The 24187-nt window shown below is 48.6% G+C and overlaps 1 protein-coding gene across 1 annotated transcript in view; it reads right to left on the bottom strand.

Moving 5' to 3' along the window:
* Positions 1-143: 143 nt before the first annotated feature.
* LOC307074543 (radixin) overlaps positions 144-24187 on the bottom strand; it is a 29797-nt gene continuing 5753 nt past the window's right edge. Inside the window, exons 3-15 of the mRNA XM_079734725.1 lie at positions 18448-18531; positions 16244-16339; positions 14890-15012; positions 14281-14432; positions 13783-13866; positions 12713-12859; positions 9541-9637; positions 8848-9011; positions 8237-8367; positions 5235-5395; positions 3923-4015; positions 2923-3168; positions 144-2243 (exon numbers count right to left, since the gene is read on the bottom strand). Coding sequence (XP_079590851.1) covers positions 2079-2243; positions 2923-3168; positions 3923-4015; positions 5235-5395; positions 8237-8367; positions 8848-9011; positions 9541-9637; positions 12713-12859; positions 13783-13866; positions 14281-14432; positions 14890-15012; positions 16244-16339; positions 18448-18531 — 1743 coding nt within the window. The 3' untranslated portion in view covers positions 144-2078. The remainder of the gene's footprint in view (positions 2244-2922; positions 3169-3922; positions 4016-5234; positions 5396-8236; positions 8368-8847; positions 9012-9540; positions 9638-12712; positions 12860-13782; positions 13867-14280; positions 14433-14889; positions 15013-16243; positions 16340-18447; positions 18532-24187) is intronic.

Genomic DNA, 24187 nt, shown 5'->3' with positions numbered 1-24187 from the left:
AAACATATAAACGTTACATTTATACATGTATTGATTCATAAAGCAATAGTTGCCAAGACCAATAATGAAGTGATTTTTCAGGACCCTTTGTTGGTTTTAAATCTTAAATGGCGGCAATCAAAAAAATACAGACCATTCAAGTGTAGCATAACAAAATAACGTTTTTATTTTATTGCAAATTTAAAAAAACAAAACTTAAAATGCACTCATTTTTCGAAAACGCCTCTTTGAACAATCCTCTGCTGGCCCAGACAAGGCAGATACTTGCAGTTAAAGCGTTGAGAAAAGTGAGGTTAGATGTGGAAAAATACTAAAACGGTTTTGTTGTAATTCCACCAGAGGAAATTACCAGAAAGAAAAATGTCAACTCCACAGCTAGTAATCTTTTAAACTTTAGACTCCCTTGCAAAAACCTTAAATCCTGCAAATCCATTGAAAAGAAAAAAAAATGAAAGAAAATAAAATTGTCTGCACGTCCAAAGTTCCGCTCCTAGGTAGACCTCAAAGAGGACTTGAGAGCTTGAGACAATTCTAGAATCGTCCAAAGTGGAAGGTTTTAAAACAAACAGATGCTTCGGGCCTGAACAACTCTGATTGGCTGACGGTGGTCAGAGCGAATGCAGCTGATTCGCATCTCGGTAGCCCTTGTGTGACTGTCAAACATGCCGTATGCATGCGTGTGTTTGCGCCCTCCCTGTAGCAACCTTTGAAACTCATCGTCCCTGGGGGATCTGACCAATAGTTGTTAAATTGACCAACACGCGTCAAGTTTTGAATGCAACGTCTTTCGCCCGAAAAATCATAAACAGAAACCGCCATCAGCGTCCAAATCGAATCAAACCCACCATGACCTTGTCTTAACCGTGGAGTGCATCATCACCGCCACTGGTCGGTCACCATGGCAACAGGGTTGAGGTAGAGATTCGGTTCTGAAGTTGAGGACTGACGTTTTGATCACAGACTCACAGGCATCCACTAAAACTAGCTCTCTGGGCTTCTCTGTGGCAGGAACCCATCAACCTATGAGTTGGAAAACGTACACGCACATACATACACACACACTCACACGTGACAGTTAGCCTGTAAAACAACACCTCCTTTGTGGATCAGTAACACGAACGTCCAGCTCGGTGAAATGAGACCCTGGTTTCCCTTTGACGCCTTTGCTACTTTAATTAGACTCCAAACCCCATAATGCCTTTGGGTTTGATATACTTGTACTCCTTTCGCCCAAGTCCCAACAGTTCCTGGAAGCAGACCTGGTTCAAGGTTCTGAAACAAATACAGTTGTGATCAGTCCGATCCAGAATTTAACGGAACCGACTTTAAACTATTTTTCTTCCTGGACGGACTCGTAGATATTTCACACACTAATAACCAAAGAAACAAAATGGCCAAAATCCAGAGCATTACCCTCAACTCAAGATTTTTCAAAATTGGCCTGGATTCCCTGCACCTACCTCCCTAGGAACGGAAAAAAAAAAGAAAAAAAAGTTGACCTCCATTGAACGAAGCGAAAGCAAAATAGGGGAGGATGACAACTTTCTAAAAAGAGAACGGGAGCACTTTTAAACTGAACATCTTTTTGCATAATAATACTATCATTCCAGACGAGCATACGAAGCAAGCAACGGCAAGACAACAAAAAATTATTATTTCACGGCCTTGATTGCTTCGGGACAAAAAAAAACTAAAATAATTTGGTTGCCGGTTCTTCTGGCAATCCTTGCGACCTTCTTGTGGGAGACTTCTTGAGTCTTGGGAGGCGTTAAGTAAAGTTAGCTTTGAAAACATTAGCGCCGTGCGAAGAGGTGGACGAAGAGGAGGGCAAAACTTTGGCAAAGACGAGCTCACGGCCTTCCGAACCGCACCCTTATGAATTCCGTCCCGGTGGAAAATAGTTCCTTGTTGGTTTTTTTGTTTTTGTCCATTCGTTATGTTGTGAGTCTGCGGGGTCCGTGGAAAGCGATTGGCTGCAGGTAAATGCAGGGGGGGGGGGGGGGGGTGTGTGTGTGTGTGTGTGTGTGTGTGGGGAACGGGGGAGGGCCGGACGGGGAAGGGGTGCCACCCCCTCCCCCTCACATGGACTCAAACTCGTCGATGCGCTGCTTGGTGTTCCCCGAGCGGATCTGCCGCAGCGTCTTGTACTTGTCACGTCCGGCCTTGACGTTCTCGGCGTGCAGCACGTCGTTCACCGTCTTCTTGGTGTCGTCGCGCGCGTCCGCCAGCTCGGAGGTCAGCGTCTGCACCGGGGGGGGGGGGGGGGGGGGGGGGGGGGGGGGGGGGGGGGAGACTGGGTTAGAGGGGGCTCGGAATATATGTGTCTATGGGCATGAGGTCGGAACAAGGTGAGCATGTTTATATGGACATCATACGGTCCCCACAAAGCCGGGGTTTGGTGAGTGAGTACGAGTGAGTACATGAGTGAGTGAGTACATGAGTGAGTATATGAGTGAGTGAGTACATGAGCGAGTACATGAGTGAGCGAGTACGTGAGTGAGTACATGAGTGAGCGAGTACGTGAGTGAGCGAGTACGTGAGTGAGTACATGAGTGAGCAAGTACGTGAGTGAGTACATGAGTGAGTGACTACATGAGTGAGTATATGAGTGAGCGAGTACATGAGCGAGTACGTGAGTGAGTACATGAGTGATTGAGCGAGTAAATGAGCTAATGAGTTAGTGAGTACATGAGTGAGTATATGAGTGAGCGAGTACGTGAGTGAGTACGTGAGTGAGTGAGTGAGTACATGAGCTAGTAAGTTAATGAGTTAGTGAGCACATGAGTGAGTGACTACATGAACGAGTATATGAGTGAGCGAGTACATCAGTGAGTGAGCGAGTGCATGAGCTAGTACGTTAATGAGTTAGTGAGTACATGAGTGAGTGACTACATGAGTGAGTGAGGTCAGTGAGTGACCCACCTGCAGCTGCTGCTTGACGCGCTCGTTCTTCTGGGCCTCGGTGACCCTCTGCTCCTCGCTCCTGAGCTCCAGCTGGCTCACGCCCTCGTTGGACAGCTCGGCGCTGGCCTCCGCCTGCTCGTCGTCCTGCTCTGAGTGCTCCCCCTCGTCGGGCCCGCCGCCGCCCGCCGGCAGCGGGGCCAGGGGTGTGACCGCCGTCTTCAGCTCCTCCTTGGTGCGTTCCAGGTCCTCCTGGGCTGACATGGCCTGGGGAGGGGGGGGGGGGGGGGCGACCAATCAGAACGCAGGAGGGGCCGTTGATTGACGGGTGGGCGTTTCCAATTTTTTTTTCTTATACTCCAAATTTAACCTTTATGCTCTTTAATACTTTTATACTCCAACTTTCTTTCTTTAGATACTTTTTTATACTACTAATCATTCAAATTTCTACCTTTTCTCAGCTTGGTTAGAGATAAAACGATACACTTTATATTATATCATACTATACTAGCTTTAAGTGTGAAAAGGCTGCAATAGCGCTTGATAAGTTCTTAGCCTGGCTATCTTCGTTGTGTACGGGGAACGGGTTAACCTAGCGATGCTAGAAATATGTTCTATGAACATATTTACTGTCCCAGCAGTGATATGTTGTTTCTCTTTCTTCTGACGAGTGCACTTATTGTAAGTCGCTCTGGATAAAAGTATCTTCTATACGCCCTAAGATTAAATGATCGGGGTAAAAGATAACGTGGATAACTAAGAACAGCCACTATACTGTGCTGAAAACTTTTAGTCTTGCGATGGATTGTTCCCCATAGACTGCTACTTCATCGCAGAGAGGAACATTTAATGGGTCAATTATAAAATAGGTCATTTTGTCTTGACCCCATACTGGGGTCAGAGTTCAAATAGATCTTGTTCGGCACACAAGAAAAAGATCAACGTGAGTTTTTCGCAAATTCACGTTGCAGTGAGGCTCTATTGGCGGCGGTGTGGTTTCCGCGGCGACGGCGGGCGTTACCTTGTGCTGCCATTCGTTGGCCTCCTCCTCCTTCCTCTTCTTGGCCTCCTCCAGGAGGGCGATTTTAGCCGTGAATTCCCCCAGCTCCGCCGCCTGACACACACACACACACACACACACACACACACACACACACACACACACAATGAGTCCAAGCCAAAAGAATACACAAATCAATACACACACGTGGACTGACTAAAGGCTTAGTTATGGTTCCACGTCGACGCAACGCAAGGGGGTTTACGGACCCATTACGTCCTCCCGCCAGGCCGCAAGGCTCTGACGCGCGCCTCCCAAAAATTGTAACCTTGCGTCGAGGCGACGCAGCAGCAAGGGCTGTGATTGGTCCTCTCACTGAAACCCGCCGCAGAACCGAAACGGGTTCACCTCTGCGTTCAAGTCTTTAGTTTCAGCAGTTAAAGACAAACACTAGAGAAGGGAACGGGCTGGTGCCACCATTTTGTAAAAATGGCAAGAGAGTTTGTTTGAACGTGAGGGTTCAGCGATGGGGTTGGTGTTCCACAGGTCTGTGTCTGTCCGCCATTGTTGTTTACATGAAAGTGGCTGGACAGATCGGAGCAAAGTGAATCCACTATGGGTGGATACACTCTAGCGCCCTCTGTAGGCTGGTGCTGGTAATACATTTCCACCAGACTAGCAGTGACCTTTCTGGATGTTTGACTATTGTGGACGAAAGAAATAGATGTTTGAAGTCAACCTGATGATACAAATTTGGCGGAAGCAAAGAATCCCACATGAACCTCTTTCCCGGCCGGATTCAGACCAAATAGGCATTGCGGTGAAATCGCAAAGTCACATGAACGGGGGCCGTTTAAGCTTCCGATGCTGGAAAAAATAACAGCAGCCTACGTCAAAAAGCTCAAAGCGATTAGCTTATCAGACCAGAAGACTGACCGCCTACGTTGACCGGAGCGCAACGCAACCCAACGGATTTGGTCTTAATCCGCCCCAACACACATAAACTTGTGGAGACACACAAACACATCGACACAAACACAGGGCAAACACACCCAAGGACAAATCCATACAAGGACACACACGGTAAAACACACACACACACACACACACACACACACACACACACACACACACACAAGGACACACACACACACGGTAAAACACACACACACACACACACAAACCCACACAAGGACACACACACACACACACACACACACAAACCCACACAAGGACACACACGGTAAAACACACACATACACACACAAACATGGTGACCAAAACACCCACACAGACACACACACACACACACACACTCCCGGCCCCCCCGTACCAGCTGCTCCTGGTTCTTCATCTGGTCGGCGGCCTGCCGGGCCAGCTCGGCCTTGGCCTCTTCGGCCGCCTGCCGCTCGCTCTCCAGCCGCTCCGCCTCCTCCCTCGCCCGCTTCCTCTCCGCCTCCAGCGCCAGGGCGCGCCGTGTCTGTTCCTCCAGCTCTGGGGGGGGGGGGGGGGGGGGGCGCAGTTAATACACACAGAGACACAGAGAGAGAGACACACAGAGAGACACAGAGAGAGAGACACACAGAGACACACAGAGAGAGACACACACAGAGACACAGAGAAAGAGACACACAGACACACACAGAGACACAGAGAGAGAGACACACAGAGAGACACAGAGTGAGAGACACACAGAGACACAGAGAGAGAGACACACACAGAGACACACACAGAGACACAGAGAGAGAGACACACAGACACACACAGAGACACAGAGAGAGAGACACACAGAGACACAGAGAGAGAGACACACAGAGACACACACAGAGACACAGAGAGAGAGACACACAGAGAGAGACACACAGAGACACAGAGAGAGAGACACACACAGAGACACACACAGAGACACAGAGAGAGAGACACACAGAGACACAGAGAGAGAGACAGAGAGAGAGAGACACACAGAGACACACACAGAGAGATACACAGAGACACACACAGAGAGAGACACGCAGACACACAGAGAGAGAGAAACACAGAGACACACACAGAGACACAGAGAGAGACACACAGAGAGACACACAGAGAGAGACACAGAGACACAGAGAGAGAGACACACAGAGACACAGAGAGAGAGATACACAGAGACACACACAGAGAGAGACACGCAGACACACAGAGAGAGAGACACACAGAGACACACACAGAGACACAGAGAGAGAGACACACAGAGACACACACAGAGACACAGAGAGAGACACACACAGAGACACAGAGAGAGAGACACACAGACACACAGACACACAGAGAGACACACAGAGACACACAGAGAGAGACACACAGACACACAGAGACACACAGAGAGACACACAGAGACACACAGAGAGAGACACACAGACACACAGAGAGAGATACACAGACAGAGAGAGAGAGACACAGAGACACACACACACAGAAACACACAGAGACACACACAGAGAGAGACACAAAGACACACACAGAGAGAGACACACAGACACACACAGAGAGAGATACACAGAGACACACACAGACAGAGAGAGACACTTACAGAGACACACAGAGACACAGACAGAGAGACACACACACACACACACAGAGAGACACAGAGACACACACACACACAGACACACACAGACAGAGACACACACACACAGAGACACACACACACACACAGAGACACACACAGAGACACACAGACACACACACAGAGAGACACAGACACACAGAGAGACACAGAGACACACACACAGAGACACAGAGACACACACACACACACACACAGAGACACACACACACACACAGAGACACAGAGAGACACACACACACACATTGATGTTAACACACACAGACAAACACGAGGTCACACACACAGACAGCAGACACACACACAGACATTGATGTTAACACACACAGTCAAACACGAGGTCACACACACAGACAAACAGACACACAGGTGCGCACATGCACACACACACACAGTTGGAGTAAACTCTTAGTAAACTAATAGGAAAGGAAAAGAGTGAGAGAAGACAGAAAAGAGTAAACCAATTTGAAGGAAAAGAGTGAGAGAATAAGAGAAAATAGGAAGGAAAAGGAGTGAGAATAAGACGACAGAGGCAGAGAGAATAAGACAGAAGAGAGAGAGAAAACAAAGGAAAGAGAAAGAACCAAAGAGAGTGAGAGAAAGAACAGAAATGAAAATAAGTCAGAAGAGAGTGAGAGAAAGGGAAGGGAAAAGTGAAAGAACAGAAGGGTGAGAAAAGGGGAAGGGGTGAAGTGAAAGAACAGGAGAGAGAGAGAAAGGGAAGGGGTAAAGTGAAAGAGCAGAAGAGTGAGCGAAAGGGAAGGGGTAAAGTGAAAGAACAGAAGAGTGAGAGAAAGGGAAGGGGTAAAGTGAAAGAACAGGAGAGTGAGAGAAAGGGAAGGGGTAAAGTGAAAGAACAGAAGAGTTAGAGAAAGGGAAGGGGTAAAGTGAAAGAAAAGAAGAGTGAGAGAAAGGGAAGGGGTAAAGTGAAAGAACAGAAGAGTGAGAGAAAGGGAAGGGGTAAAGTGAAAGAACAGAAGAGTGAGAGAAAGGGAAGGGGTAAAGTGAAAGAACAGAAGAGTGAGAGAAAGGGAAGGGGTAAAGTGAAAGAACAGAAGAGTGAGAGAAAGGGAAGGGGTAAAGTGAAAGAACAGAAGAGTGAGAGAAAGGGAAGGGGTAAAGTGAAAGAACAGAAGAGTGAGAGAAAGGGAAGGGGTAAAGTGAAAGAACAGAAGAGTGAGAGAAAGGGAAGGGGTAAAGTGAAAGAACAGAAGAGTGAGAGAAAGGGAAGGGGTAAAGTGAAAGAACAGAAGAGTGAGAGAAAGGGAAGGGGTAAAGTGAAAGAACAGGAGAGTGAGAGAAAGGGAAGGGGTAAAGTGAAAGAACAGAAGAGTGAGAGAAAGGGAAGGGGTAAAGTGAAAGAACAGAAGAGTGAGAGAAAGGGAAGGGGTAAAGTGAAAGAACAGAAGAGTGAGAGAAAGGGAAGGGGTAAAGTGAAAGAACAGGAGAGTGAGAGAAAGGGAAGGGGTAAAGTGAAAGAACAGAAGAGTGAGAGAAAGGGAAGGGGTAAAGTGAAAGAACAGGAGAGTGAGAGAAAGGGAAGGGGTAAAGTGAAAGAACAGAAGAGTGAGAGAAAGGGAAGGGGTAAAGTGAAAGAACAGAAGAGAGAGAGAAAGGGAAGGGGTAAAGTGAAAGAACAGAAGAGTGAGAGAAAGGGAAGGGGTAAAGTGAAAGAACAGGGTGCGAGAGGAGGAGGAGGAGGAGGAGGGGGAGGAGGGGGAGGAGGTCACCTCTCTGGGCCCTTAGGGTCTGCTCCTCGATGGTCCTCAACCTCTCCAGCAGCTCGTCCTTCTCCCGCTCTATCCTCTCCTTCTCCTTCTCCGCTTGCTCCCGCTTCTTCTTCTCGTTCTCCAGCTGGGCCCTGCACACAACAAACATGGCCGCCGTCAGACCAGTTGAGGACCGGATTACTCCTAGTAGCAGTAGTCGTGGTAGTCATAGTACCAGTATTGTTAGCTTCAATAGTAAAACTAGTCCTAGGAAAATTTGGTAGGAATTAATTATGATAATCTAGATTCATGCTGGTGGACCGACTGCAACGGAGAGCCTGTGAGGCTGCTCCGTGTTCGAGTGATTCGTCCCGCGTGGAATTGGTCAGTTTCTAGGTAATTTCCGTACGAGAGCACACCAAACGAGGGTGCAAGTACAACAACATTGTAGCCAATGAGTCCCTGATATCTGAACCAAACAAAAAACACCTACAGGTGTACAAACGCCCTCAAACTCAAGATTTTATCAAATCAGATCTTGCATTCCTACACGTGGGTCCGTGTGTGTGCACGTGTCCGTGTGCGTGTCCATTCGTGCGCGTCTGTGTGTGTGCGTGTGTGCACTCAGGTACCTGTCCATCTGCTTCTGCTGCTTCTCGTCGCGGGCCTGGGCCTTCATCTGCTGGACCTCGATGGTGTCGGGCTTCCGGCGCCGCATGTACAGCTCGTGGTTGCCCATGCACAGCGCCAGGATGCGCTTGTTGATGCGCAGCCGTGGCGCGTAGAACACAAAGTCCTGCGAGAGGCCAAGGGATCGAACCCCGAGCGGACCGGGAAATGTAGAATAAAAAAGAAATCGATTTTTAGAAGCAGAAACTTTAGAAATAGTGCGAGTAAGTCAGGTATCAGTGAGGATTGTTATTTTTTGAAGGGCTCGAAGAACTTCTAAATCAAGAGATGTTAAAGCGCAGTCTGGAAGTGACGTATTTTTAGATATTTCGTTAAGTTTCGTAGGAAAGGGTCAGGATTATGTCGTTTGATAAGTGAAGGATTTTAAAACCAGTGTAAAACGTCCTTAAAATTTTCAAAAAAGCAAACTGGTGAAATATTGGATTTCTCATTTTATAAAGTCAATAGAAAAATAAGTTAAGAGGCAGAGCGTTTTAAGCAGTGAACGTTTTTTACGACTGAACTCAGACGACGTGGAGGTTAGCCGATCTGGGGGTCTTAACGACTGAACACAGACGACGTGGTGTTGAGGCGGTCTGGGGGTCTTAACGTCTGAACTCAGACGACGTGGTGTTGAGGCGGTCTGAGGGTCTTACCGGGGCCTTCTTGTCGATGGGCTTGATGACGAACTTCTTGTCGTTGAAGGAGATGTTTCTGATCTCGCTCCAGGGGAAGCCGATCTTTGGCGTCAACCTGGACAAAGGAAAGAAAAATAATTTAACATTTGAACCAAAGTGATCAAACTCTTATCGTCATTTACGGCTTTTGACACTTTTTTTTACTATTTTTTAAGTCTTTTTAAGCCTTTTGACTTTTTGTCAGAATGCCTTGATTATTAATCTTACATAACCCTTTTAGGTTCTTTGTTTTGTGCTGCCATTATCTGAACTTAAACCGTCCTACCCTACACTCAGTGTGTTTGTTGATGAGTGACATGCTGCGTGACACAGTATGCAATCTGCAGAACGCTCTGTATTATAACCATAATGGGGACAGAGCTCCAGATATCAGCCACGGATCAACATAGGGAACAGACACCAAGTTTATTAGCATTAAATAAAATCGAATGGAAGCTTCACTCAATAACATCATGGGGAGTAAACAGTGAAGACTTATTGCATTACTTTTTAAGGCCCTTTTTTTTTAATAATTGACTTGAAGACAAATGAAGACTTGAGGGCCCTGCAGTCCTGATTATTCCTGCATTCCTTCTCTGGAAGAAGAGATCCCTCCTCTGTGCTCCACGGTGTCTCCCCTCTGGGCATGGGGGAGTTTTCCCTCTACTCTGGAGGGCTTAGGGCGGGGGGGGGTGGCTGTGTGAGTGATTAAAGGCTATAGTAATAAACTTGACTTGTTGCAGATTACAACACAGCCAGCGCCTGTCATCTGCCAAATCGACGGCCGCCAGTAGGTGGCGCATGTGAGGCGCATGCAGCCGACGTGACCTTAGTGGAGGGGGGTTTCTTTTTTAGAGATGACATTTGGGTCAGCAACATTTCAGTCCCCAGGGGGCCCTGCCTGGAGCGCTGCTGGGTTCAAGTGGCAGAACCCGCGAGAGATGAGCCTTTAGCGCGGGCCCCCTGCTTCCCCACAACATCTAAACGCCCGGGGCTGCTGTCTCTGTAGGGTTTGGCTTTCTGTCGTCGTTACATTTCCAAATTCTCTCTCTCTCTCTCTCTCTCTCTCTCTCTCTCTCTCTCTCTCTCTCTCTCTCTCTCTCTCTCTCTCTCTCTCTCTCTCTCTCTCTCTCTCCCTCTCTCTCTCTCTCCCTCCCTCTCTCTCTCCCTCTCTCTCTCTCTCCCCCCTCCCTCTCTCTCTCCCTCTCTCTCTCCCCCTCCCTCTCTCTCTCTCTCTCTCTCTCTTAGGGCGAGGGAGAACAGGAACAGGGGGGGGGCGAGCGAACCAGCCAACTGACAAAAGCAGCACACGGACACCGCAACCTCGGCATGAGTCTGGAACGCCAACAGTCAAAATAACCTTAACCTAAAGATAAGGAAGAGGAGTGGAGGAGGAGGAGGAGGATAAGGAAGATGAAACTGGCGGCCATGACCCTTAGAGGACTGAGGGGTTCGAGGGAGAGGTAGTCAGCGTGGGGACCAATCAGAGGGCAGGGAGAGGAAACGCTGTCAGGGGCGGCGTGATGGACGGCCCGGCCTTCATTCCACTCCGGGACGAAAGGGAGGGATGTTGGACTACACATGAAGTCGGGAACGGACCCCACCTCTCCCTCCACAATGGACTGACGCCATCTTCCTCTGCAGTCACCGGTGACTCCCTACATACCCTCCCCTACCTACTTCTAAATATATATCTCACACCACACACACACGCGCACACACACAAGTTGTATCCTGTGTCGAGTGGTAAAGAGTTCAATGCAACTTCCCCTAATCTCTTACGAGAAAGTCCTAGAGGAACCGTTTCAGTTTAGAGCGGTCAAGAGACAAATTCATAGTATGACCGCCAAACCGAAATGGAACACTGGAGCCTTCTGCCACCATGGTAACGTGGCTTGAGAAATTATAGTGCAGATCTCACATGATGGAAACATTTGATGATCGAATCTCAAGAGTATTAGTCATGACTCTCTCAGGTCAATCTAAATATCATGGCTGTGACTCATTTAAAGTAAGCCTGTCATTCATGCTAAACAAAAAATGGTTTTGGCAAGATTTAGCTTCACATACATACACTCTGATAATACATCGAGGAGGAACTACGGGAAATAGAGCGGGAATGTCAATAGCCATACAATCCAAACAATCTGGAAAGGTTGTTTTTACTCAAAACTCTAGAGAGAGAGACCCAGTTAAACGAGCACCGACTGCTCTCTCGTTTGGTGTTTCCATAGGAACAGACATAGTCCCTACAGGAACCCGGACGTTGTGCTGGCGTCATGGCAACAAGGCGGTCCCCGTCAGGACTTACGACAGAGAGGAGGAGATGGGAGTCAGACGTAGCATGCTAAAGCTCTGGGGCTCGGATGTAGCGACCTCGCTAGCGCTGTTGAGGCGCTGTTGGTACAGGCCAAGTTTCGGGTTTGTCAAGTAGCAGTCCTGAGCTAAGTGCTAGCGGACAATAACCAAAACCCAGAAGGTACCATGACAGGAACATGAAAGCCTGTTTTTGAATGATCCTGAAGTCAAGTTTAAGTCAATACCTCCATACTACAGTTAAAGTCTCAAAGGGCTTTACAGACCATATATTGATACCCCAATAAAACTCCATTAATGATCAAGGAAGAAGGCCTGAAGAAGGAACGCAGAGTGGGGGATCCCACCTGCAATGGATGGTCAGGAGTGTAACGGGTACCATAGTTGACATAATAAAATAAAAAAATACGTTTTTACTTTGACATTTTACTTCAACCTCCTTTAGGACATTGCTTCGGAATAACGTGAAATGAAGGCTTTTGCGCGCCGCATTCGTCGCAACTCTATCAAACAATACCGCGCTTTGAAGGGCGCTATGGCGACTGTGGCGTTCTTCAAACCCAGACTTCCGATAGAGAGGAGGAGATGGAAGTCGGACGTAGCACGCTAGCGCTCAGAGCTAGCAACCATGCTAGCGCTTATCGGCGCGTTCTCATACCTCTGACTCTTCCCATCAGAAGTCCTGATGCTAAGCGTTCTTGAGAGCGTTCCCGAAAAGGCGCTCCTAAAACAACAAGAAGGCGCTCCTAAAAAAGGCGCTCCCGAGAACCGCTCCCGAGAACCGCTCCCGAGAACCGCTCCCGAGCACCGCTCTCGGCTCGTCGGCGTCCCTTACTTGTCGTCGTGCTCGTAGATGTTGAGGCCCAGCGCGTCCACGCCCAGCCACAGCTCCGTGCCCTTCTTGTTCTTGATCTCAAAGTAGTTGACGCCGTACATCTCCAGGTCTTGGGTGATCTTCAGGTACTCCATCATGGAGGCCTCCCTGATCGGGGGGAGGAGGGGGGAAGAGAGTCAGCGGCGCGATCACAATCCCTCGGGGGTTCGAGATACTCCCTGGAGGAAGACTTTAACATGGCAGAGTTTGGTAGGTCATGGATCGGTTTGTTTTCGTTCTAGATTTATTTTTTGCTGCATTTTCTGTGCTTTCTTATGAATTGAGATAGAGAGGGAGGCATGGGAGATAGGGGGGAGGACATGCAGCAAAGGGACGGCGCCAGGATTCAAACCCGGGCCGGGTCGCTGCGATCAGGACTGAGCCTATCTGGGACGCGCTCTGGCCGGTGAGGGCACCGGGCAGAGCGCCGTTTGGTTTTATTCTAGAGGGCATGCGATTGGACGGCTCTAGGCGGTGTCGAACCCTCTAACATCTGCTCCCTTCCATTTAAAACATTTCCAAAAATAACATCTTGAGGGTAAATGGAAGTAAATCGTAAAAAAACTATGGATATCAGATCAGGAAACACAAGAGGCTTTAATTTCCTCAAACACTCCAGCCAGGCCTGACGGCACGCGTCACAACAGGCAGGGACCTGCACACAGTCACACACCATTCCTACAGACTCACGCACACACAAAGAAACACACAAACACACAATTACCCCTCTTACAGGCTCACGCACACACAAACAAGCACACAAATTTGCAATTACCACTCACATAAACAAACACACAATTACGACTCCTACAGGCTCACACACATACAAACAGAAACTTCCCACAGGGTCACACGCACACTCACAAACACACAATTACCATTCCTAAAGGATCACACACACAGTTCCTACAGTTACTATGTTATGCATTAGGAAGGACAATCATCACACACACACACACAGAATACAAAAACAACCGCCTTCTCTCACACACACACACGTATAGGTACGACATGCACCGACGCACACACACCTGAGCATTCCTTTGTGTTCGTCGTGCCAGGTCTGTATCCGGTCCTCCCACTGCTCCTTGGTCAGCTTGTGCTGCTCTAGAACCCTACACACACACACACACACACACACACACACACACACACACACACACACACACACACACACACACACACACACACACACACACACACACGAGAAACAATCCAGCATTATTTACAGAGGAAAGCAACGTTTCACTGTGCAAAAGATGGATGTAAATATAGAGATTAGAGAGATAGAGAGAGTGTGTGTGTGTGTGTGTGTGTGTGTGTGTGTGTGTGTGTGTGTGTGTGTGTGTGTGTGTGTGTGTGTGTTTTGAAGTGACATGATCTGAGGGCGTGTGATGGCGTGTGAGTGCGTGTGTGTAGGTGTGAGTGCGTGTGATGGCGTGTGTGTGGGTGTGAGTGCGTGTGAGTGCGTGTGATGGCGTGTGTGTGGGTGTGAGGGCGTGTGTAGGTGTCAGAGTGTGAGTACGTGCCTCTGGGGCAGCAGGCGGTCTTGGGTGAGGTAGCCCGGCTTGTGGCCCTCCTTGCTGTAGTCGCCGTACTTGGCCTGGACCGAGTAGGACGCCAGCAGCACTGCCGTCTCGGGCGGGCAGTAGTTCTCATCGTTCAGGATGGCCTCCTTCACCTGCAGGAGGGGGAGGAGGAGGAGGAGCAGGAGGAGGAAGGGGGGGGGGGGGGGGAGGAAGTATTGATAATGTGGCCAATGTTAACGCATTTGTTATCCGCGTTTCTTTTCTGTCGCACCTTTGCAGGCGAGCAAGGAGATGGATGGGTGTGTGAGGAGGTGTGTGAGGAGGTGTGTGTGGAGGAGGTGTGTGAGGAGGTGTGTGTGGAGGAGGTGTTTGAGGAGGTGTGTGAGGAGGTGACTGAGGAGGCGTTATTGGAGGCGTTATTGGAGGTGTGTGAGGAGGAGGTATTGGAGGTGTGTGAGGAGGTGAGTGAGGAGGCGTTATTGGAGGTGTGTGAGGAGGTGAGTGAGGAGGCGTGTGAGGAGGCGTGTGAGGAGGTGTGTGAGGAGGTGTGTGAGGAGGTGTGTGAGGAGGTGTTCAGGTGTGTGTGGAGGGCGTGTGAGGGACAGTGACCTGCAGGAAGAACAGTCTCTGGGTGATCTCCTGGATGAGTTCCTCCGAGACGTCCTCGGGGAAGAACTTGGCCCGAAACTTGAACTGCAGCGGGTTCTCCTTCTTCACGTCCTGCGCGGTAACCTAGGCAACCACCGGACAACAATGATGTCATCGTTGATGCCCGAAGCATCAACATGTTTCACCAACCAACACCGGACCTCATTCAGACAAAGACAGCCAGAGTAAAAGACAGACAGACGGACCAAGGGAGACGGACAGACAGACAAGACAGACAGGAAAGACAGAGAGGGAGACACACAGGGGGAGAGGCAAACAAAGACAGAGGGACATAGATAGACTGAGAGAGGGACAGACAGACAGACAGACAGAGGAATGCAGAGACAGAAGAAGATAGACAGAGAGAGAGAGAAAGACAGAGAGACAGACAGAGAGAGAGACAGAGACAGAGAGGGCCAGAGACACACACAGGGAGAGACAGAGGAAGATAGACAGAGAGAGATCATCTCCTGGGCTCATTATCAGTCTCAATGGATCCTTTTGTTTGCGAGGCCCCGCCCCCTGCTAGGATCAGCTGGTCTGAGTGTGTGCACACTCGCTCACACATACATGCACGCAAACACCGCACAAAGTGAAAATGCACACACTCACACAGACACACACACACACACACAAGGGAAAGTATACACTAAAGCCCTTGTTCAAAGAAATCCTGCCAGAGAATCAACCTGACAGGGCGCACACACACACACCAACACACTTTCCTGAACTCAAACATGCGTGTGGAACACACAATTCAGCAAAAGGGGATTTCATTTACACACACAAACACACACACACACTCTCTGGAGAACACAACACACACACACACTCACACCTTGGGAGCCAGACTGGCTCCTGGCAACAGCAGAAGTCCAGAAAGCGTGAGAGAATGTGAGAGAGAGAGAGAGAGAGAGAGAGAGAGAGAGAGAGAGAGAGAGAGAGAGAGAGAGAGAGAGAGAGAGAGAGAGAGAGAGAGAGAGAGAGAGAGAGAGAGAGAGAGAGAGAGAGAGAGAGAGACGAACAGCAAACAGGAAACAGGAAATAAAAGAGTGGGAGCATGGGGAAGCCACAGTAACGATAGAGTGACTACAACAGATAACAGAGAGAGACCACAGAGAGAGAAACAGAAAGACCAGAGAGAGGGACCGACACAGACAGACAGACAGACAGACAACGAGAGAGAGAGAACAGAAGGAACGAGAGAGAACAGAAAGAACGAGAAAACAGAGAACTAGAGAGAGAGCGAGACAGACAGACAGACAGACAGACAGACAGACAGACAGACAGACAAACAGACGGGGGGTGACCTTACCTTCTTGTTGAGCTTCAGCCAGGTGCTGTAGCCCTTGCTGTCGGTGTACTGGAGGCCGAAGAACCACACCTCCCTCAGGCCCACTGTCTTCACCACCTGGGGGGGCCCGCAACCACAGACACAGTGAGCAAAGAGTGGCCCCTCAGGGCCCCACGACCACACAGAGGGCCACAGTGAGCAGAGGGCCCCTCAAACACACAGAGCACCACCGTGAGTATAGAGGGCCCCCCAGAGTACCACAGTGAGTATAGAGGGCCCCCCAGAGCACCACAGTGAGTATAGAGGGCCCCTCAAACACACAGAGCACCACAGTGAGTATAGAGGGCCCCTCAAACACACAGAGCACCACAGGGAGTATAGAGGGGCCCCCAGAGCACCACAGGGAGTATAGAGGGCCCCCCAGAGCACCACAGGGAGTATAGAGGGCCCCCCAGAGCACCACAGTGAGTATAGAGGGCCCCCCAGAGCACCACAGGGAGTATAGAGGGCCCCCCAGAGCACCACAGTGAGTATAGAGGGCCCCCCAGAGCACCACAGGGAGTATAGAGGGCCCCCCAGAGCACCACAGGGAGTATAGAGGGCCCCCCAGAGCACCACAGGGAGTACAGAGGGCCCCACAGAGCACCACAGGGAGTATAGAGGGGCCCCCAGAGCACCACAGTGAGTATAGAGGGCCCCCCAGAGCACCACAGTGAGTATAGAGGGGCCCCCAGAGCACCACAGTGAGTATAGAGGGCCCCCCAGAGCACCACAGTGAGTATAGAGGGCCCCCCAGAGCACCACAGGGAGTATAGAGGGCCCCCCAGAGCACCACAGGGAGTATAGAGGGCCCCCCAGAGCACCACAGGGAGTATAGAGGGCCCCCCAGAGCACCACAGGGAGTACAGAGGGCCCCCCAGAGCACCACAGTGAGTATAGAGGGCCCCTCAAACACACAGAGCACCACAGTGAGTATAGAGGGCCCCTCAGAGCACCACAGTGAGTATAGAGGGCCCCTCAAACACACAGAGCACCACAGTGAGTATAGAGGGCCCCCCAGAGCACCACAGTGAGTATAGAGGGCCCCCCAGAGCACCACAGGGAGTATAGAGGGCCCCCCAGAGCACCACAGGGAGTATAGAGGGCCCCCCAGAGCACCACAGGGAGTACAGAGGGCCCCTCAAACACACAGAGCACCACAGTGAGTATAGAGGGCCCCCCAGAGCACCACAGTGAGTATAGAGGGCCCCCCAGAGCACCACAGTGAGTATAGAGGGCCCCCCAGAGCACCACAGGGAGTATAGAGGGCCCCCCAGAGCACCACAGGGAGTATAGAGGGCCCCCCAGAGCACCACAGTGAGTATAGAGGGCCCCCCAGAGCACCACAGGGAGTATAGAGGGCCCCTCAGAGCACCACAGGGAGTATAGAGGGCCCCCAGAGCACCACAGGGAGTATAGAGGGCCCCCCAGAGCACCACAGTGAGTATAGAGGGCCCCTCAAACACACAGAGCACCACAGTGAGTATAGAGGGCCCCCAGAGCACCACAGGGAGTATAGAGGGCCCCCAGAGCACCACAGTGAGTATAGAGGGCCCCCCAGAGCACCACAGGGAGTATAGAGGGCCCCTCAAACACACAGAGCACCACCGTGAGTATAGAGGGGCCCCCAGAGCACCGCAGGGAGTACAGATAAAATACAAAATAATGCTTTGTTTTCAATATCGATTTTGATTTGTTTCATTTTTCTATAATATCAGACACGTTACATTAGGGCTGGGCGATTAATTGAATTTTGATCGCGATTTCGATTTTAGCGTTAAACGATCACAAAATAAACATCAAGTTTTTTTATTTTTTTTATTTAATATTTTATAGAAAGGGCAGAACAGCTGGATACATATCTGTATATTATGTTGGATTGAAACATTTTCTTTTTGACCATTTTGTGTATTTTTCTCAGTTACAGCGTTTTTTTTTGGGAGAAACGTACTGAATAAATACAACATGTTTTCAAACTCAAAAATAATCATTTGAATAATCGTGATTTCAATATTGACCAAAATAAACGTGATTATGATTTTTCCTATAATCAATCAGCCCTACGTTACATAAAAGTGAGCCCTCGTTAGGCATTTAGCAACTGCTCCTCTTCAAAGCAACATACAGCGATCAAAGTGAGATTAACGGTGTTAATGGGGGGGTAATGGGGGTGTTTCCTTGGTTACCTGGTCAAAGAGCTGTTTCCCCGTGGTGCTTGGCTGGATGGCGAACTCCAGCTCCGCGTCCATGGTGGTAACGCGCACATTGATCTGGGGTGGGGTGGGAGGACACACACACACACACACACACACACACAAGGTGAATAGGACTGCGTACGCATACATGAAGCTTTTCTCACTTGGACACCTTTATAAAACGCATGAATCCAAGCGGTGAATACAGACAGATACCCTGACTGACATGATTAACACGATTGTACGTGGACTTCTCTGGGAAGGAGGACCTCGAAGACAGCAGCACCGACAACCACATGGGGCAGTCGCGCTGCTCAAAGGTACTTCCTCCGCATCGTTATGGTTTTTTTTCGGGCTACAAACCCGTAGCAAGGCAATAAAAATATCTAGTGTTGTTTTAAATTGACAGAGACGTCGTTTATGAAATCAAGTCACCCCCATTTTCTAGTCTTTACTGTTATTTTTTTGTATGACAGCAATGCATTTGATGCGTCACACTTCTTTACTGCACCACTGAATTATTGGAATTCAAATGAGATCATTGACACCTTTCTGCAAAACTAAAAAACAGTTCTAACCACAAGGAAGCTGTTGAACGTTGCGGTTACTGGCAGAGAGGGAAAGAGAGAAAACGAGAAAACGAAAGACAGAAAGAGCAAGAGACAGAAAGACAGAAAGAGAAACAGACAGAGAGAAAGAGAGGGAGAGACAGACAGAAAGAGAGGGAGAGACAGACAGAGAGAGAGCGAGAGACAGAAAGAGAGACAAAAAGAGAGCGAGAGAGACAGAAGAGAGAGAGAGACAGAGTCCGAAAGACAACACAAAGAGCAGAAGAGACAGACAACAGAAGAGAGAGTTGGTGAAAGAGGACCTAACTGTTTACTACCAACGGGATAAAGTTACCGGATTACCGGGCATTAAGAGGAGAGGAGAGAGAGACATATAAGGAGAGACAGCGAGGGAGAAAGGAAAGGGGAAGTGGATTCTGAAGACCAAATTAATCAAAATGGAGCCCACGCCCAACTCTCCCTCTGGTGAATAAACGATGAGACTCCCGTCTGTATCGCCAATAGCTACGGACTCTCCCCTGCCACGTTCCACCGACCTCACGGTATAACGGTATCACCCACCGAGGGGGTGAGAGTTCATTAAAATGTACTTAACATACAATGAGTTCCGATGCTCTGCGTGACTAATAAACCTGATCCACGGGACTTTGTTGACATCAGTCATCGTTTTGCGGTCAACCCATCCGAAATTTGGATGAAGAGTTACTGTACAATATCAACAGCTCAAATCAACCACAGGGGATTTTTGTCACTTCAAAATGAGCCACGGCTTATAGTTAAAGTAACTGATAACTGAAGTAAATGATAACAGTGGGGGCTGTTGAGGTAAAAGAGGCGCAAGATGTTAAAAAGTGTTATAGTTACAAAGGTAAAAAATGGCAGCTAAATGTCAACAACATATTGTATCATTCCGAAAAATGTTCTTTGAATAAAAGCGTCTGATAAATGCCCTAAATGTAATGTAGGTTAATTCTTATATTTGTCTTTTCTACCGTTTATCATGAGGCAACAACTAAATGTACTACTAGTTAATCTGGACGGCAGCCCCAACACATCAAGCCTCCGCAAGGGCTAAATCTCCAGGAACTGCCTTGCCAACACGCCGAGGCAAAGTGGTTTATTCTGGGCCCTGGGCGGGGGTCAGAGGGCATGACCGTCGACTTAATCCATGTCTGGGGAAACGTTTGGTAAACCCTCGCAAGTAGCTACCGTCAACAACAAACTGATGTCCCTCTTTCTCCCTCTTCCTCTGTCCCTCCCTCTCTCTCTCAGTCCTTCTTCCCTGTCTGTTTCTTAAAGTTTACATGATAAAATACAAAGATAACCCAGCCTAGGGCTGCTCGATTAGGGGGGAAAAAAAAAATCATAATCACTATTATTTTGGTAAGCATTGAAATAACGATTAATCAAACGATTACTTTGAACACGATGCATTTTTTCAGCATTTCTCTCCAAAAAAAACCTTTGTAACTCAGAACTTCTAAAAGAACGTACAAATTTGTATCCAGCCGTTTCGCAATTTCTATAAAACCTTTAACGAATAGAAAGGTTAAATAAAACCTCGATCATATTAGTTTGGAGATCGTTTGACACCAAATCACGATCAAAACTAAATTAATTACACAGCCCTAGACCAGCCCTGCTCTTTAACGGCGTCCATGTTGCGGTGTGTATATACGGAGAGAGAGAGAGGGGGGATAGGAGGGGGGTGGGGGAGATAGATTGAAGTGAACATTCACATCCTTCGGGTGAGGTCACCCCCTCTGTCAGGAAGAGAAAACGCTGTGAAAATAAAAAAAAAGGAAAAAAAACACAGACGGTGGATGGCACAAACACCGGCAGACGCCGGGTCGGGCAGGATGTCCCGGCTAGGGTCAACGGCGGGGCGAACGGGAAGGGCGGCGGTGTCGGGTGACGCAACCAGAACCTGAGCTAGCGCTAACGCTACCGCTAACGAGGAGAGGGCCAGCTGGTAGCATGCTAGGTGCAGCGCTAGGCTACTCCGCGCTGAGTCGCCAGGTTCCTCCGGGGCTGACGAAGGGGTTAAGAGTTAGTGATACTTTCTGTTGACGGTCTGACGGTGGGAGGACAAGGCCACGCTTTGGGACAATGGGTAAAATAGAATGTGTTTATTTAGAAGCAGGAGAGGGTTGGACCAATGAGAGTGAGCGAGTGAGACAGGGTAAAGTATTTCAAAAATATGTCCCGTGTGTGATAATAAGGTCGTTTCCAAGAGTTGGCCGGGAAGACGATTTCACCAACTGTGAGAACGGCTGCTTTTCTGGGACGGCTCCCAAACACTGAGGTTCTCTGATCCAGTGGGAGAACGAAACCAAAGGCTGACCCAGGGTCTGATTTGGGAGAATTCATATATATAAATCCACTTTATCTTCTTGTTGAACCAATTTGCGAGGCAGCATGCCTCAAAAGGGATTTCAAATGGGTTGGACTGGCATTCACTTCACCCAACATATTCCCCTCGCTTCCTAACTTAACACTAGTCAACCGTTTGGTTACAACTCAGATAAAAGTGGCCAACATGGAGCAACAGAAAAGGTTGGCATGGTGTCTGTCTGTCTCTCTGACTGTCTGTCTGTCTGTCTGTGTGTGGAGGGGCCAGACCGATGGATAATCCCTCTCTACCACAGAGACAGACACAGAGAGAGCCAAGCCACTGACAACCACTGTGCAAAGCTCTAAGTAAAAAGGCCAGGAGACAAATAGAGGGAAAGTAGGCAAGGGAAAGCGAAAGAGACACAGCAAGGAAGACATAGAAGGGAGGTAGAGAGGGTAGATAGAGAAGGAGGGCGGAGAGGGAGATGAGAAAGAGGTCAGAGAGGTACAGACAGACAGACAGACAGACAGACAGACAGACAGACAGACACCAAGAGAAAGAGAGACCGAGAGACAGGTGGGGTCTCAGAGAGAGAGAGAGAGAAATACAGAGACAGGCAGAGACCAAGAGAGAGATACAGCAACAGATAAGAGACCAAAAGCGAAAGAGACACGCACACATGGGGAGAGCGACCTAAAGAAGGAGTGAGGGACCGACAGAAATAGAGAAACCCAGAGCGAGAGGGAGGGAGGGAGGGAGGGAGGGAGGGAGGGGGCGAGTGCCAAACCACTGACACAGCTAATCACACACTCCAGAAGGCTGTGGAGAGGGGAAGGAGGGTCTCTTCTTCTGCAACACTACCCCGCGAGACGCTGACAGAATAATCACTGCTCAGCCCAGCGGCCTGCAGCCAACACGCCGAGACACATTCACACTTCCCAGGACAGGGCTGGTAGTTGCAAGGCTGTTTACAGTATGATCTTGTCATTACTATTCTACTGTAATGTTATGGCACCGAGTATAACACTGTCATTACCGCTATAACACATACAAGAACTGCAAACTGCATAGTGGGGAATAGCCCCCCACAACCAAAGGTCAAGGGGGCTATTCCCCACTATTCACGGAGCCTGAGGTGAATAATTGTTTTAGTGTATACACTACACGTGAACACTCTTTGGCCCACGCGTGCTCCCGTGGGGGACGGTTGGAAAGCATTCGGAGATGCCTAGACTGTATAGACACTGTAGACCCCCCGGTCACACGTTGGCGAATCAGTAATGAGCGTGGTGGAAGCAAAACGACAGCAAACCTGGAGATCAGAGTTATTTGACCACGACAACATAATCCTTTTTTAATTTTTTTAATAACAGAATCTCGTTGGGATAATTGTGAACAGTGCGTCTGCAAACACACGTATAAATTGTAAATGTCACTTTATTGTCTAGACGCGGACGGGTGTGTTCCCAGGAGGAGTTGCGTTTTGTTTTCCACAATGAGAGGGGGGGGATGCACCGGTCCTTGAGGTACTGCAATGCCAGGTCGGTGCGTGTAGTGGACGGAGCACGCCACACACCTTTTGCCGGGATTTATCGGCTTTTTTTAGCGGTTTATTTGTTGTTAAGAGATTTTGCGATAACTATAACCCGAAGTTTGAGGTCTCACTCATGGGATGTTGCCCAATATCCCGAGATAGCGAACCAATCAAATTGCGTCATCTTAGGAGGTTCAGGTGTATACCAAAGTACATTATACTGTCATTAACGCTATATTGGAGTATTAGTATTGCGTACCATGCATTTTATGGCCATAGGCGCTATATTGCAGTATTAGTACTGCAATATAATACACTATACTGTCATTACCGCTATATAACAGTATTAGTACTGCATACAACACATTACCGTCATTACCGCTCTATTGCAGTATTAGCACTGCATACAAAAGATTAGTCATTACTGCTACATTGCAGTATTAGTGCTGCACACACCATGCATCAAACTATCATTAGTTATCATTAGTCATTACCACAGGATTAGTAATGCATTCGCTCATTACCGCCCATTGCAGTATTCAGACAGAATTGCACACCAAGCCATTAATCATGCCACCACCAACCATGTTGATACTGTCATTACCGCTGCGGTACTGTTACCGAGCATCATGCATCATACCATCATTACCACTTTACCACAGTACTAGTACTAATCACCACGCATCATAGTGTCATTACCACTATAACACAGTACTAGTACTAATCACCACGCATCATAGTGTCATTACCACTATAACACAGTACTAGTACTAATCACCACGCATCATAGTGTCATTACCACTATAACACAGTACTAGTACTAATCACCACGCATGACAGTGTCATTACCACTTTAACACATTACTAGTACTAATCACCACGCATCATAGTGTCATTAGCACTATAACACAGTACTAGTACTAATCACCACGCATCAAAGTGTCGTTACCACTATAACACAGTACTAGTACTAATCACCACGCATGACAGTGTCATTACCACTATAACACAGTACTAGTACTAATCACCACGCATCATAGTGTCATTACCACTATAACACAGTACTAGTACTAATCACCACGCATCAGTGTCATTACCACTATAACACAGTACTAGTACTAATCACCACGCATCATAGTGTCATTACCACTATAACACAGTACTAGTACTAATCACCACGCATCAGTGTCATTACCACTATAACACAGTACTAGTACTAATCACCACGCATCATAGTGTCATTACCACTATAACACAGTACTAGTACTAATCACCACGCATCATAGTGTCATT

This window comes from Pollachius pollachius, assembly GCF_949987615.1.
Source record: "Pollachius pollachius genome assembly, chromosome: 4".
Taxonomy (NCBI): Eukaryota; Metazoa; Chordata; class Actinopteri; order Gadiformes; family Gadidae; genus Pollachius; species Pollachius pollachius.
The sequence above is the reverse complement of the archived record's forward strand: the minus strand, read 5'-3'. Positions and strand labels throughout refer to the sequence as shown.